A 16161-nucleotide genomic window follows, 5' to 3' on the forward strand; every position below is an offset into this window, starting at 1 on the left:
TTTTTTTTCCAATCTTTTGCCCCCCTCTATTTATGTCGAGGAAGCACAGGGGAGCAAGGTGTTGGAGCTGAGAGGAAAAAGACTGAAACAAGAAGGAAAAACTAAGAAAAGAAACCGAGAGAGCCGAGAGTAAGGCTGAGAAATTCAAAGCAAAAGGAAAGGGAAAGCAGCGAGTGAAGGAGAAAACCATCGCTTTCCATCATCGGTTTCCATCATCGTTGAAGGGCAATGCTGTCCGCTAAAGATCTTTCCAATTCGCTTCCTTTTTGCTGTCCAGGTATGTTACTTCTTATCTATCTGTTTGACGATGACGAGGTAGCCTTGCCATACTTATGATTTTAAGGTTCTTGGTACAGTCTATGATGAAGACATGAGGTCTTTCGTTGGATGTTTATGGTTGCCCTCTTATGTTTTGACAGGCCAAAATCAGAAAAATCACATAAATTTCCTGTTTCAACGTTCCATTCCTTTACTTGTGGTAGTGATTAATGGTTTTGTTAGAACCCCTGCAACAAGATGAAACCTTTTGCTTGTTGCAACTGTTTCCGGTACTTTTTTTTTTTTATCTTTTTTGGCCTTTCGGTCGCTGAGATAGCGTTTGATGTGATGCTGTGTTTGTTGTTTGATCCAAAGGTTTTAACTTTCTCCAATCTAGTAAGCCAAAGACTACATCTTTGGTCCTTATTTGCATAACCTGGGTCTATTAGGGCCTTTGGAGTCCAATCGAAGGATGCGCTGCGACAAGCTCGAAGTTATCGGCTTGTTGCAGCAGTCTTTTCTTTTTGGGATTGCTAAATTGTGGTTTCATTTGATAATCTTGTTTTCGTTTGCAACTGGAGTGGGATACTATGAACATATCAGCTATCAGGGCTGTGTTTAGAAAGTCATTAGCCTTGAACTAAAGGCACACTGTCCTCTTTTCCCATTCCCTCGCTGTTATGCGAGCAATTCCAGTAGCTGAGAGTTGCTGCAACAAGGACGGTGCTCCTTGTCCTGCTGCAACAATGTAGACAGATTAGAGCCCTATTCTCTATTGCAGCAATAAAAATTTTGATCTTTTGAATTGTCGAAGTTTCTGGAATGGTTTGAATTTCCTTTTTGGTTGGTTTGTTGTTCGATAATAATCTCATATATGAGTATGCTACGATTTAAAACAGCAATCAGTAAGCCTGCTACCTTCTGTTGTGCTCCTGTTCGTTCACTTGTTTAAGTAACTGTTTTCTTACGTTTCTGTGGAGTTTTGCTTAAGAGCCCGTTTGAGAGATTTTGACTTGTTTTACCATGAAACAAGACTTTCACTGCTGTTTTCCTTTTCATAATGCCGACCAAGTGTGAGTGTTAACTTGTTAAGTGAACTCCCATAGCTAAATTCAGAACTGGTGGAGACCTTTTGAATGAATTAGAATTTGCAAACTTTCACTTTGTTAGCTCTTATCCTCTTGTATGTACAACATGGCATTTTGACTATGAGTTTACGAAAGTTAATGTCGGTTTGGCTGCTGAATCTGTTTGGGTTTGAGCTGCAATTGTTGCAGCAGAAAGAGCTTGCTTTGTGGGAGCAAAGAAAGCTTCGGTCTGTCGGAGCCCAGAAACCTTTAGGAAATTTTAGGAACCTGAAGTTTTGGATGCTCCTTTGTTCTTTCTTAAAGCTATGCTTTGTATCTTTTGATGGGGAATAGCATTTTTTGGGGCTGATGTGACCTGTTTTTGGGTAACTTGTGGTCAATGTGGACTGTTTTTTGGTAATAGCAGGTAATAGCATTTTTTGGGGCTGATGTTATGCATCATTGTGGACTATTTTTTGTTATAGTTGTGTAGTCCAGATGGTAAATAACAATTTATGGATACTCGCACCAAGAAAAGGAAAAAGAAAGAAAAAATGTCTTATGTCTAGGACCCATAATAACTCAATCACAGCAAATGCTGGATGAAGACTGTCCTTATTGAGGAAATATTTCACTCGTTTTCTTCTTATTTTTATCTTGGATTTGTGTATCAATTTGCTTTCAAAGCAAATCCAGATTAAAAAAAATGGGATGTTGACTTGTGGAAAATGTGAACCAATTAATGTTGAATATTGATTTGAGTCCCATTTCGGATGGTTTTGTTCCTATCCATTTATTATCATCACTTTTTTTTTTGGAATAAAGCAAAGTGGTCATATTGTGAAGCTCACATTATAGTATTATACTTAACAAATTTGAAAATTAGATAACCTTCATGTATTTGTGACATGTTTGACAGTTAGTTTCCTTTTTGTATTTATGAACCAAATGTGTAGTTGTGACATGTTTGAATTTACTAATAGCTGTGTTGTATTTTGTTTAATTTTTATTATTGTTGTATGGGAAGATTAATTTCCTGTATTGAGCTTAATTTCCTATATTTATTATATGTGTTGTCGTTGTAGTATCATGGTTGCGTTTTTTTTTGTGTTAGGATCAACAGTGCTTGTGAAAAAACATGGATAGGAGTTGGATGACAATTAAAGATTACTTGCATCCTAGATATTTGGCAGGAGTGAAAGAATTCGTTGAATTTGCTTATTTAGGCAAGGATCCCACATATAAGCTCCCTTGTCCATGTAAAGGGTGCAACAACTTTGAGGATCAAACTATGGAGGTCATGAAAAGTCATTTGTGTGGGGGAATTGTTGAGAGCTATACTAGGTGGGTATATCATGGTGAAAGGTTTGAAGATTCTGATGAGGATGAAAATGATAACATAGTTTTAGATGAAGAAAACAGTGAGTCAGATGATATTCAAGAAATGTTAAATGACGTTGGTACTGCAAACTTTGGCGAGAATTGGAGAAATTCGGGGGAACATAATAGGGATATACCAAATAAGCAAGAGGGGGAAGCAAGTAAGTTTCTTAGATTATTATCTGAAGCTGAAAAAAGTCTCTACCCGGGTTGTGATAAGTACTCAAAACTTTCCTTTGTTGTCCATATCCTTCATTTGAAAACTATGAATCGGTGGACTTGCAAATCCATCGATATGCTACTGAAATTCCTCATTCAAGTCTTCCCCATGGCATCAATTCCTAGCTCATACTATGATGCAAAAAATTTAATTCGTGAGCTAGGACTCAAGTGTGAAAAAATACATGCATGTGAAAATGATTGTGCACTTTATTGGAAAGAAAATGAAAGCCTCGATCACTGCCCAAATGAAAAATGTAAAGCACCTCGTTATAAATCCCCGGGTTCTAAAATTCCTAGAAAAGTGCTTCGCTATTTCCCCTTAAAATCAAGGTTGCAAAGACTATTCATAAACAAGGAGATAGCTCAAGATATGAGGTGGCATAAAGAGAGACGCGTTCCCAAGGAAAACACAATGACACACCCTGCTGACTCAATAGCTTGGAAGGAGTTTGATAACAGTCACCCATCTTTTGCCGAAGATCCTCGTAATGTTAGGTTGGGGCTTTCAACTGATGGTTTCAATCCCTATGGAAACATGAATAATGCATATAGTATATGGCCTGTAATCCTTGTTCCTTACAATCTACCACCTTGGAAATGCTTAAAGGACCCTTTTTTCCTGTTATCAATGATTATTCCAGGTCCTAAGTGCATAGGAAATGATATGGATATATTTTTTAGGCCTCTAATTGATGAGTTGAAAGAGTTTTTTGACACTGGCTTTGAGACTTATGATGCAGCCGTGGGAGAAAAATTTATGTTACGGGCTGCTCTATTGTGGACTATAAGTGATTTTCCAGCATATGCCTATTTGTCAGGGTGGAGTACGAAAGGTTATAAGGCCTGTCCTATTTGTTTAGATGATACAACCAGTGTATATCTGAGAAATGGATTAAAATGTTGCTATATGGGGCACCGGCGATTTTTGCCAGCGGACCATAAATGGCGCAGAGAAAGAAAGTCATTTGATGGCAAGAGTGATCTTAGACAGCCTGTTAGAACTTTATCCGGTGAAGAAATCTTTGAACAACTTCAAGAGTTTGATCAAATGGTGTTTGGTAAGGCACCTGAATTGCTTAAAGAGAAGAAAAGAAAACGCATGCAAAATCAGTCAAATTGGTTGAAGAAAAGCATTTTTTTTGAGCTGCCATATTGGAGTACTAACAAAATTAGACACAACTTGGACATTATGCATATCGTGAAGAATGTGTGTGAAATTTTGTTGGCTACAGTGATGGGTACGGGACACAAAAATAGGGACACTTGGCAAGCTAGAGAGGATTTGAAGGAAATGAGATTGAGGGAAGAATTGCATCTTCAAACTCAAGGGGATTCAAGGGTGATGCCCGCTGCATGCTACACTCTTTCACGCAGCGAAAGACAAAAACTATGCCAGTTTTTGAGCTCACTCAAGTTCCCCGATGGATTTGCCTCAAACATATCTCATTGTGTTAAGCCAAAAGAGTGCCAAATTTCAGGGATGAAGAGTCATGATTATCATGTATTCTTGCAACGTCTACTTCCATTAGCAATTAGAGGCATGCTGCCAAAGGATGTTTCCCAAACTTTGGTAGAACTAAGCAATTTTTTTAGGAAAATTTGTTCCAGGACTCTTTATGTAGATGAGTTAGATGCACAGGAGAAAAACATTGTTGTAATACTCTGCAAACTTGAAAAAATTTTCCCTCCAAATTTCTTCGATGTAATGGTCCATTTAATGGTCCATTTACCTGCTGAAGCAAAACTTGCTGGCCCAGCACAATACCGGTGGATGTTCCCATTTGAGAGGTAGTGTAAAGGCTATTTTAAGACTGAATCTTCTTTTGCTTCATAGGGTCGTACTGCTGTGACATCTTATGGCTGCATTTTTGTGACACAGAAAAATGGGTCAATACAAAGGTTATGTGCACAACAGAGCTCGACCGGAAGGATGCATTGTTGAGCGTTACTTGGATGATGAATGTCTAACATTCATTTCTAGGTACTTGCACAATGTTCCTACAATATTTAATGAACCAGAAAGAAACACCGAACGCTTTGAGGCTGCTGGAAAGTTGTCTATTTTTTCTGGAATGGCTCGGCCTTTTGGGGCAGCAACATTTTGTTGCTTAAGTGAATCAGAGTTGATGAAAATACATTTATTCATCTTGAAAAATTGTGAAGAAATTGATGATTACATAAGGTAATAAATTTATTACCTTATGTATATGAGAAGTGTTATATGTTTAGTCAATTATAGCACTAACCGTAGCACATAGATAACTAATAATACTATTGTATAGGATGCACAAAGAATTGCTTCAGCAGCAAAATGTGTCGAATGTAGAGCAGATGCACGATTTAGAGTTTCCAAAGTGGTTTGAAGATCGTGTAAGTATGGAACAAACTACTAGAAAACTTGTGGTATTTATATAGTTGTTAATTTGTTCAGTCATTCTAATTTCTTATTTGGGTTATATAGGTCACTTACATGCATACACAAGGCAGATGCTGTGATGAATTGTTGTCTTTGGCCAAAGGACTGGATTTTAGAGTGATCAAATATCCTGGTTGTAATGTCAATGGGTTTAGATTTCATACCAAAACACGTGAGGTAGACAGAAAAACCCAGAATAGTGGCATTATGGTGAAGGGTGAGCATGCTGATGTAGAAATAAACTTCTATGGTGCTATTACAGATATCTTAGAGGTTGAATACTCCTTCAGTCAAAGCCGAGTAGTTCTGTTCAAGTGTGATTGGTGGGACTTGAAAAATAGCTCATGTCTTAAAATAGACAAACAGAGTAATCTAAGCAGCGTCAATTTGTCAAAAAAATGGTATATAGACCAGCCATTTGTATTCGCTTCCCAAGCCGAACAGGTCTTTTACGTAAAGGATATGAGGCTTGGAGGTGATTGGCATGTTGTCGAGTCAGTCTGTCCACGTTCATCATATGCTGTTCTTGAAAAGGATGAGGATAAATCATGTGAAGAAGAGGTTTACCAAGAAGATTATCTTGAAGACCTAATTGGGGTTCAAGAGAATGTCGATTTGTCTAACTTGAAAAGAGGTGATATGCTAGCTGATGAAGCTGTAGAAACTGGCATCCTAAATTCTGATTCTTCAGCTAAACATGCCAGGAAAATGGATGATTTTTTTGTTGATGATGATGAGATTCAGCAATTGAGCTCGAGTGAAGATGAAAGTGAAAAATTTGTAGAAAGTGATGACTATGAGTCTGACTAAACGATGTTGTAAATAACATTTTCAGTTTCTATTTATAGTTACCATGTAACTTTTGGTTCAAATCAAGTGTATTTCTTATCTTGAATTATTTTTAGTCACTCTTATCTTCTAATTTGCAATATCTATTGTAAAATACAAGGCATATTAATTAAGTTCCTCCTTCGGGTGAGCATGCTGGTAATTGTACCTTGTCCTGGCTTTTTAGACATATTTAGTCTAAATGCATGGCTGATTGATATCTTTTTATCATGTAGTTACATGGCTGGGCCAGGGAAGAAAGGAAAATGTCCTATGCGACCAACTCGAGGTGCTGAAATACCTAATGCAGCAGAAGCTAGAGAAAAAATAGGTGAACAGGTGATGAAAATTGACTTTGCTATGTACTTGTACCTTCACTTCTTTATACCATTGGTTTTAAACAATTAAGCATCTGCCCTGCTGTGTATTTCTTACTTCACTATAGCAAGTTGGTGGCCCAAAAGGTAGTCTAGCTAGCAATGCCAATAATGGTGCTGAATTCAGCCTATCTAGAAAGTCAGTTCAAATTCGCCTATTTGATGAGACTGAGGTTAGTTCTTACTTTTGGTAGTTGGCAATATTTCAAAAATACATTTCTAATGTGTAGTTGGCTGGATTTTAGGATCCTACTACCTCAAATGGTCGCAAAACTGCTACAGGATCATCAAGACATGAGTTGACAACTCCTACATCTATTGAGCAGCAAAATACTACTCCTACTTCAGTACAAGTCGGATCTAACCAGTCCATTGGTTGTGGAAGTGACCGGAATAATGAGAGCGATGATGTTCAACAGAATGATACCGGTATATGAGATTTACTTGTAATTTATATTACACAGCTAATTTCATTTCAGATTTTTCCACTCACATTCATAACTGTGTACTATGTTTTGGGTAGGTGGTATCAATGTAACTAGGAAAAGAGGATATACTCGCAATATTGCACTGTCCAAGGAAAAGAAGGCCGGCAAAAAGGTAAAAGTCCAGGTCTCTGAAGTTAGTGGAAGAGTAATTGGAGAAGGGGCACAACAGTACATCTCAGAGGCAAGTTGTGTCATTCGTAAATATGGCAAATGGAAAGCAGAAAAATGGTCCAAACTCCAAGAATCTGATAGAGAAGGAATGCTAAAACTTGTTAATGTAAGTGAAATTGTTTTGAAGGCTTGTTTTTCTTCTTGACTTGGTAACAACTAGTTCTGCAACAGGTCATTTATGCACTTTTTCTGACATTTACAATAAATTTTTCACTCATATTTCAGAATAGTTTTGCTTATGATGAAGGAGAACATGTTAAGCCAGCACTTCTTAAGCAGTTAAATACACAGTACAGAAGTCGACGATACAATTTTCACAAGATTTTCAAGAAATTTAGTACAAAAGAGGAAGCACTTGCAAATCGTCCACAATATGTTGAAGAATCTGATTGGATTTACCTTTGTGACTATTTCTGTAGTCTAAATTTTATGGTATAGAGGCCGACTTTTGATCATTTACTATTGTTCTTTCTCATGTTTTTTGTGTGTTAAATTTTGATCACGGCTGAACTTGATAAGTGCAGAAGATAAGTGAGAGGAACAAGATCAATAGATCAAAGCAAAAAACTGCTCATACAGCTGGAACAAAATCCTTTCTTCGTCATAAAGCTGACCGGGTATTTGATTATCTTGAAGACATGTCTTTTGGATTGTTTAGGCAGGTTATTTAACTTCTTATTGTAACAGGAAGCACAAGAAGGGAGGGAAGTTGGACCAATAGAACTTTATGACATCACCCATTACAGCAAGAAGAAGAATGCAATGGTTGACGAAACATCTGCTATGAACTTAGTAAGAAAAATGGAATTGGTACTCTAATATTGTTGTACAACTCTTATGAAAGTCTAACTTCAGAATTTACCTTTGTGACAGAGCATGATGAAGGAGAAAAAGTTGGAATCTGAATCCAGTGGTGCAAATAGGACTGAAGAAGACATTTCCATTGAAGTAACTGGACGTGTAACCGGATACGTACATGGCCGTGGTCCCTCCAAAGCTGGAATAATTGCCCAAAAGCTTGCAGAGATAGATGATTTCAAGAAAAGAGCAGAACAAGAGGAGAAGCGCTCAGCTGAGTTGGAAATAACGGTCCAATCTCAACAACAACTTATGGAGAAGCTTGTGAACCAGCAAAGTGAAATGCAGAACCAACAAAGTGAAATGCAAGATCTCCTTAAATCTTTGAAAGCACAGCTGCAAGCCAACAAGTAAGACGATGAAGGCACATCTGAACGAACTGATTGGTAAGCAATTTTCAACTATATATACTTGTCTAAATAGATATAATGGCTGCTATGGTTTAAAGTTAACATAAGTTATTGCAAATTAGTTATTGGTAGGTGACAATATTAACTTGTAATATCAAGACTGAGGAGGGACATTTAAGAATTACTTCTGTCAACACAAGGTTCTAATCAGATGGTGTTTTGATCCTGGGAGTACATTTGTGGCTTTATCATAGCTTTGTTATCATGAAACAATAACATTACACAAAAAAAAAAAAGCTTCAATAGTGTTTCTGTTTCATGATATTAATTTGAGGAGCACAGAAGGGCTAAAGAATAGAAAAGATTATTATTGTCATTTGGCCAATGAGTTAGCTAAAAACTTTTCATGGCCAATGAGTTAGCTAAAAACTTTTGACGGAACAAGATATACAGTCCCAAGTGTTAAGTGAACAATTTAATCAATCTCCGACTTGTGTTGGGTTGGGAGAATACTGCATTTGATTACGTGAACATTTTATCAATCGCTGACTTGTATTGTAAGATTACTGATTTGATTACGTGACTATTCTAAAAGGAATATTCCTCTTGTATAGCAGAGTGGTAGTATAGTAGTGATGGACGAACAAAACAGAAGATTTATTCATCTTTGACAGTATTTTGACAGATTAAAGAAACATTGCTGATGCCAAAATTGGTCTTCATTTGTGACAAACCTCCTCTTTACAACCGTTAACACTCCTCGTTCTTTGGTAGTCAACCAAGGCATCTTGTGTAGTAGATAAGGCCTGCAATTATCACAGTTCCCAGTTTTTCCCTGTTTCCATCCATTGCAGCAAAAACATATCATTTCTTGACATCCAGGCAAAATTTGCAGAAACAAGATTTTTCTACCCCACCGATGTCTTCAGCAATCAAATTCGGATCATCAATCCAATCCACCAACTCTTTCCTCCTACACACACTCCTGTGCACTAATTTTTTTTTTCCACAGACCATCAATCCATTTACAATCCTCCGGATGGCATGCAGGGTGGAATCCGATTCAGCTCTACAGACTTCAGTTCTAAAGATTGCTTTTTTTTCATTGGGGTAAACAGTTTTGTTATGTCTTACCAGCCATGAGAAGAACTGCCACCTACCTACCTAGTCCTCCTTGCTCACCTGTTACACATACTCTCCCCTTCTCCATCTTCTCCCTTTCCATTAATTTGTGTCCGTCTAGCCTTTAATACCAGTATAGTACTGTTTGGTCTCTCTGCAGTGGATTGTCAGTTTCAACTTGAAGAATTAATATATTTCTAGTATAGTATTTCACTTGAAGAATACCAGTATAGTACATGCGAAATGTATTTCCTTCAAGTAGTTAAAGGGAATCTTCCTTGTTAGTTAGACTGTTGTGCTGAGTCAACAATCAAGTAGTTATTTTGTTATTCTTGAGCTGTATAAGAATGCAGAAATCTGGATTGGGCAACATGGAAAAATCATTTTGAATAATATCTCTCTTTCTTCTTCCTCAAGTCTAGTTTCTCTCCCCCTTATCACTCTATTTCTGCTGCAATTGCTGCATTCATTACGGTGGTATCAGATTAGTGAATGCTTGTTACTTTTGTTGTTTATTTAGCAATTAGAGACTGTTTTGCTTTTGTCACCTGATAACTTTACTAGTTGTCACTAGATTTATAGCTTTTACTGATGACATATGTTGTCATAAAAAGTTTCATTCACTGACGACTCTAAGGTCGTCACTATATAATTTCATCTTTTACTGACGACATAGATTGTCATAAAAAAGGTTCTATTTACTGACGACTATAAAGTCGTCACTGTATACTTTTACCGACGGAGATTCAGTGACGACCTTGCGACAACTGAAATGTTGTCAATAATGGTCATCAGTGACGACTTTTTGATTATTTGTGACGAAAAGTAGTTATCACTGATGACCAAAATTCTTGTAGTGACACTACGCCATTAACGAAGAATTTCTTTTTTTTTTTTTTAAGAGATGAACTTTATGTGGTCTAATAATGGCATTCAATTGTCATTAGTAGTACTTCATATTTGTTAAGGAACTTGGTTTTGGCTTACTTTATCATTCTCATTTGTATAAGAGCTTGAAATATGTATTGCTCTACAAATATTATATTCTAGAAATAGAACAAATCCATTCAAAATCATACAACACATGGGTTAAGGCGGATAATGAAAAAAGAAAAAGGATGGGCAACATTTTAAGACGCAAATAATGAAGAAAGAAATGATATACAAGTTAGATACCCCCTTCCCACTCCAAACTAGTGTTTGTTTTCGGATCAGTGTAAATATATATATACATCAACTTAGATAAGTTTGAATGCATGATCAACTTTAATTTACACACGGAAAGGAAGTGGCACATTCATGGCAATTTAAAATTTAAAATATCAAATAATTTAACCGACTTTAAGCTTGTAATAAAATTGTTGATGTAAAAATTGAGTAAACCAAGTTTATCAAGTCTCGTGCCATAGATGCACAACTTTCAGGGCAAAAATTCTCACGTCGCGGTTAAAATCACGTAAGTATTAGTATTTACGACAATGTAGGTGTGAATGATGAATGCCTGACTTCAAGAGAAAAAAAAAGGTTGAATGGAAGGTTGATGTAGCCCGACAGCGGCCTTCCCATCCCAAATCGTGGTCCGGATGAGTAACAACCGCCAAGCGCCTTGTAATTTACAAACATTTCTCAGAACTTATTTCCACGTTTGTGTGTGTGTTTATATATATAGATATTCGTGGAGTTACAATTGTTTTGTTTCATTTTTTAAACATGAAATTTATAATGTAATTTTTATTGTTCTTCACATCTGGATTATTCTTTTTTTAGATTTTTTTTATATTTATATATATTTGATGATGTAATTTTTGTCATTGGTACATATTTTAATAAAATTATGATATTTTATCCAAAAAAAAATATATATATATATATGTATATATACACACGCGCACGCACATAAAATATGCTTTATAGCAAGCAAAACACTCGCTATCTAACTTCGGAGAACCGTACTTGGAAGCGACTGGAAGCGCACTATTGTGTGAGTGTGTGACCACTTTGGTTACCCAGAATGGATCAGTCGATTTAAACGCTCCGTTTGGCAAGAAATTGATGTGTGAAAGATAACTGGCAAGGAGTAGGACGAACTTTTAGGTATAAGAAAATTATGTCCCGTTGAGCTACATTGACATGTCTTCTTGCTTACAATTATAAACCTACAGATTCAGCCGCAAGCAACCACTGTCACTTACAGCATAAAATACACAGCTGGAAATGAACCAAATCTTTCCTTATTTCCACTCCATGGTTAGACATGGGCATTACAAGTCATATTTTTCAAATTAGCCATACCAAAAACTTGTCATTCAGAAAGCTATTGTGATTGAGGAAAAGATAAAGAAGAAGGATAATAGGGGTAGAAAAAGAATGCTTTGCTTACCAGTTATGTAAATATTGCACTGCCCTTCTTAAGTGCCTATGTGGATCCATTTCCTCGGTCGCCTTCGCAGGTTGAACGACTCTTCGACAATCAGTACAAACCATCTTGGTTTTCCAGTCAAGAATACGAGACCTCCCATAACTAATCCAAGCGCTAATCCACAACCATATCCCAGGAGAACAGCTTTCCAAGTGAACCCATCAAAGAATTCAGAATCATCATATTGTTGTTCAGCTTCCCATGGCGTGGCTGGTGGTGGTGCCTCTGTATCTCCACAATCTTTGCCCAGCGGAAATCCACACAAGTCCAAATTCCCTCTGTATGAATCATCTCCAAATGTATCAAAGTGCCTTCCTCGTGGAATGGGTCCGACTAGACGTTTTCCGAAAGGTTTAAGAATTCAAGAGAACCCAGATTCACTAGCTCCCTAGGAATGGTTCCTTCAAGTCGGCTCCATGAGAGGTCCAGAGATTCAAGCATACTCAAATCCCCTAATGCCTTAGGAATTGGGCCACTGAAGTTGTTATGAGAGAGAGTTAGTGTTTGAAGAGAATGAAGGGATCCAATAATCTCGGGAATTTGTCCTTCGAATCTGTTGCTTGAGAAGTCAATCACTGTTCGAGTTATTAGGACTCTTTCAAGACTATACTCCACCCCTTTGATAACCAAACTCACATAATGGAAGTAATAATGTCCTTTTTCGATAAGAATTGCAGCCCTTCCCATATACTCAACTCCCTTTTGGTCATGCTTTGAACTTTTCATAGCTGTGAAGTTGCTGAGGATTTCCTTAGGTAGAACACCAGTGAGCTCGTTGTGGGATGCATCAATAATTCTCAACAGCGGAAATGGACTTTTCGTCTGACAATTGCCAATTGCTCCGTGAAATCGATTAGATCTCAATATTAGGACCTCTAGATTAGAAAGAATTTCCAACCAAACTGGAAATTTATCACCTATCTTGTTGTTCCCTAAATCAAGGAGTTCCAGATGTTCACAGTGTGCTAAAGATCGTGGCACTGGCCCTTGCAATTGGTTGTCATTCAGCATAAGAAACCGCAGAGAGTTGCCTTTTGAAAATGTTCTGGGAATGGTGCCAAAAAGCCTATTATTTCCCAAATCCATAGTGTCGAGATACTGGCTGGAGTTTCCCAAGCATTGAGGAATTGGGCTAGACAAATTGTTATTTGACAAATCAAGAACCCAAAGATGACTTGCGTTACAGATAGAAGGAGGCATTTGGCCCTGAAGTGAGTTGGAACTCACATCTAGAGACACCAGATGTGAAGTGACAGGTAGTTGGTCTATGGTACCAGTCAAAAAGTTATGTGAAAGGTTCAAGTAGAGCAACTGATCCAAAGTCTTAGACATGAACCAGATTGGAATTTTGCTGCGAATCATGTTATTTGAGAGGTCCAGAACTTCTAAACTCTCTGAATTTCTAAGAAACTCTGGAAATTCCTTTATTTGGCAAGAAGACAATCCCAAGGACCCAAAATCTGGATAGGAAATGCTCACATTGTTTGTAGTGTTCCGTGGTGCCTCTCTGTTAAAAGCGTTGTTTTGAAGCTTATTGGAGTCCACAAACAAGTCTTGCCCAACCCCCGTAAAAAGGTTAAATGAAAGGTCAAGGTAAGATAGGGTTGGAATGGTAAAAATTGATGGAGGAATTGAACCACTTAGTTGATTACCGTAGAGATCTAACTGTTCAAGATGCATAAGGTTGAGAAGTGAGTTCGGAATGTTCCCGGACAATAAATTGTTACTAAGTAACAGCCTACTTATCTTTTGTGAAATGGAAAATTTATCTGGAATTTTACCTCGAAGATCGTTAAAATCCAGAGATAATTCAGTAAGCTGTGGAAGGTTGCCAATTGATTCAGGAATGGCACCAGAAATTTGACAATAACTTAGATTTAAAGAATTTAAGGACCCTATGCACCCAATTAAATCTAGCAACGCAACGGAGAAATTTGTATGCGATAGGCTCAACTGCCTCAGAGAATTTGAAATGCTGCAGTTCAATTGTGGTAAACTAACAATAAGATTTTTGCTGCCACCTAACAAGAGAACTCGCATATTTGGCAGATGAAAAACATTACTCGGTAGATTACCTCTTACTCTAGTATCTCTAAGGTCTAGATACGTCAAAGATGAAGAAAAATTCACCCTCAACTCGGATGAGATGTCCACTCTTGAAAGTGACAGCTCTCTTAAATGGGTTAAGTTTTGAAGCATCGCTTCAAAATTGCTAGGTTCATATCTTAGAAACTCATTGTGGGAGAGATCAAGTGAAATTAGATTAGATAGGTGTTGATGCGACAGCCAAAAACCAGATTCGAGCTGAGCTGCCTCGAGCCAAACTGGGTAGGCGCAGCCGACCTGAGAGGCGGAACCGAGCTGGTGGTCCTGTTAAGAGTGAACGAAAGCGGGACTAGAGTCACCGGAATTGCTCCGTCGGTCAAGTCAGTAAAGCTTATGAGCAGAGTAGCAGTATAGAATGCTTGTGTATGCGTCCCTTGTGTAGTTTTATAGCGTCGTATATATAGGACTGAATAGGTTGTAGTTTTCTTATGGGAGTCAAAGTCCCCTTAGGGTTCGGAGTCTTTTTAGGGCTTCGCATGACGGCTCCTAAAAGTTCGGAAGGGGCGGCCCACAAGGCCCAGCACAGGGGCCATTGACACAGCCGAGTTGGCTGCTTCCTGCTGAGCTGGCATGTGCGAGCTGCAGAGTCCCTAACGCCGAGCTGACGTGTGTAGTCTGCCGAGCTGACACGTGTCAGGCGTGGATTTGCCCCACTACACTAGCCCCCCTTGAGTCTAGAGTCACCGGGGAGTCGCGTGAGTCTGGACCAAATTACGAAGCGTCAGGTCGGCCTGGTGCGAGGCCCATGATCCCACGATCGTGCACCTTGTTCGGATAACCGCCACGTATACCGTCATAACCGTCACTTCAAGGGTCACATCCTCCCATGATGGCGGTTGTCAGCTCAAACGTTTTCCAAGGTAACCGTCCTTTTGCAATAAATTCGAATTTCCAACTCGGGGCTCTTCAACTTCCCGCCCAGGAGGCCTATAAATAGATCCTACCAAACGTCACGTTCAAGCTTCCATTCTCATTCTCTCCTCTCCCCAATCTTCTTCAGCTCGCTCCTCGCCTAGTGAGTCCACCCGAGAGTTGCGTTAATCATCTATCAGCTCTTCCCTATCATCCACTAGTAAGTCTTCTTTCCCCCTTTTATGTTTTCTTCTTCCACACACTCAGACCTTACTAGCTTGGCACCTAGGCGTAGAGTAGCCCGACCTGCACTCATAGAGATACTCTCTTCCAACCCTTCTTCTTCCAGTTCGTCCGGGTCTGAGTACCTTCCTTCTCCAATCCCTTCTCCATTTTTAGCCATGGACCAGCCTGGTCAATCCGCCCAGCCTGAGACTGGAGCTGCTGGCCCAGTGATTCCTCTGGAAGCAGTTCCAGCTCGCGCTAGGGCTGGTCCCACTAGGGGGCCAGATATCGACTTTGGGGAAGTTGATATTGTTCCCCCCATCCTTGACCAGGGGGATGTGGACGAGCTGGTGGGGAGGTACGATATCCCTTCCCAGTTTGAGGCTAGGGCAGCCCGGCCAGGGGAGTACGCTTGCCGACCTCCCTCTGAGTTTGTGGCTATCTACAAGGATCAACTCGTAGCTGGTCTCCGCCTTCTTATTCCCCAATTTCTTTACGATATTCTGACCTTCTGGGGCATCCGAATTACCCAACTCGTTCCCAATGCCATTCGGTCCATACTCGACTTCTTCATTTTGTGCCGTGCTCTCGAAATTCCTTACTCTTTAGACCTGTTTAGGTCATTTTTTCAAATGAAGGTGAGCAGCCCGGTCCACGGCTGGTTCTACTTCGCTCGCAGGAGCGGAGGGGAGCTCCCCACCCGCGAGCTGTTTACGCAAATGCCTTCCTCCATCAAAGGCTGGAAGGCACAATTCTTTTTTGTGAAGAACACTGGGTTTCCTCCCCTGACCTGGAGGGAGGAGACCCAGGTTTCTGATCCAATTCCCTCACCTCCGCCTGAAGCCGAGCTGGACCGCCTGGTCAGCTCGGAAACCCGGCTGAAGGTAAAAGAGTTTAACAACGGACAGCTCTGGTCGGCGGGGCTGATTCGAGCAGAGGTGAATGACCCTGCCCCCGATCTCCGACCTCTCACCCCCGAGGAGCTGACAGCTTGTAACTTCTTGACCTCATTTCCCCCTTTT

At 39.3% G+C, this 16161-nt stretch overlaps 1 protein-coding gene across 1 annotated transcript; it reads right to left on the bottom strand.

Moving 5' to 3' along the window:
• Positions 1-11945: 11945 nt before the first annotated feature.
• On the bottom strand, positions 11946-15317 carry LOC113699830 (receptor-like protein 33). The gene is made up of 3 exons (XM_027220182.1): positions 15189-15317; positions 12400-14326; positions 11946-12289 (listed from the first exon to the last, which is right to left on the bottom strand). The coding sequence occupies exons 1-3, from the start codon at positions 15315-15317 to the stop codon at positions 11946-11948; spliced, it is 2400 nt and encodes a 799-aa protein (XP_027075983.1).
• Positions 15318-16161: the final 844 nt, after the last annotated feature.

Source organism: Coffea arabica, chromosome 7c (assembly GCF_036785885.1).
Source record: "Coffea arabica cultivar ET-39 chromosome 7c, Coffea Arabica ET-39 HiFi, whole genome shotgun sequence".
Taxonomy (NCBI): domain Eukaryota; kingdom Viridiplantae; phylum Streptophyta; class Magnoliopsida; order Gentianales; family Rubiaceae; genus Coffea; species Coffea arabica.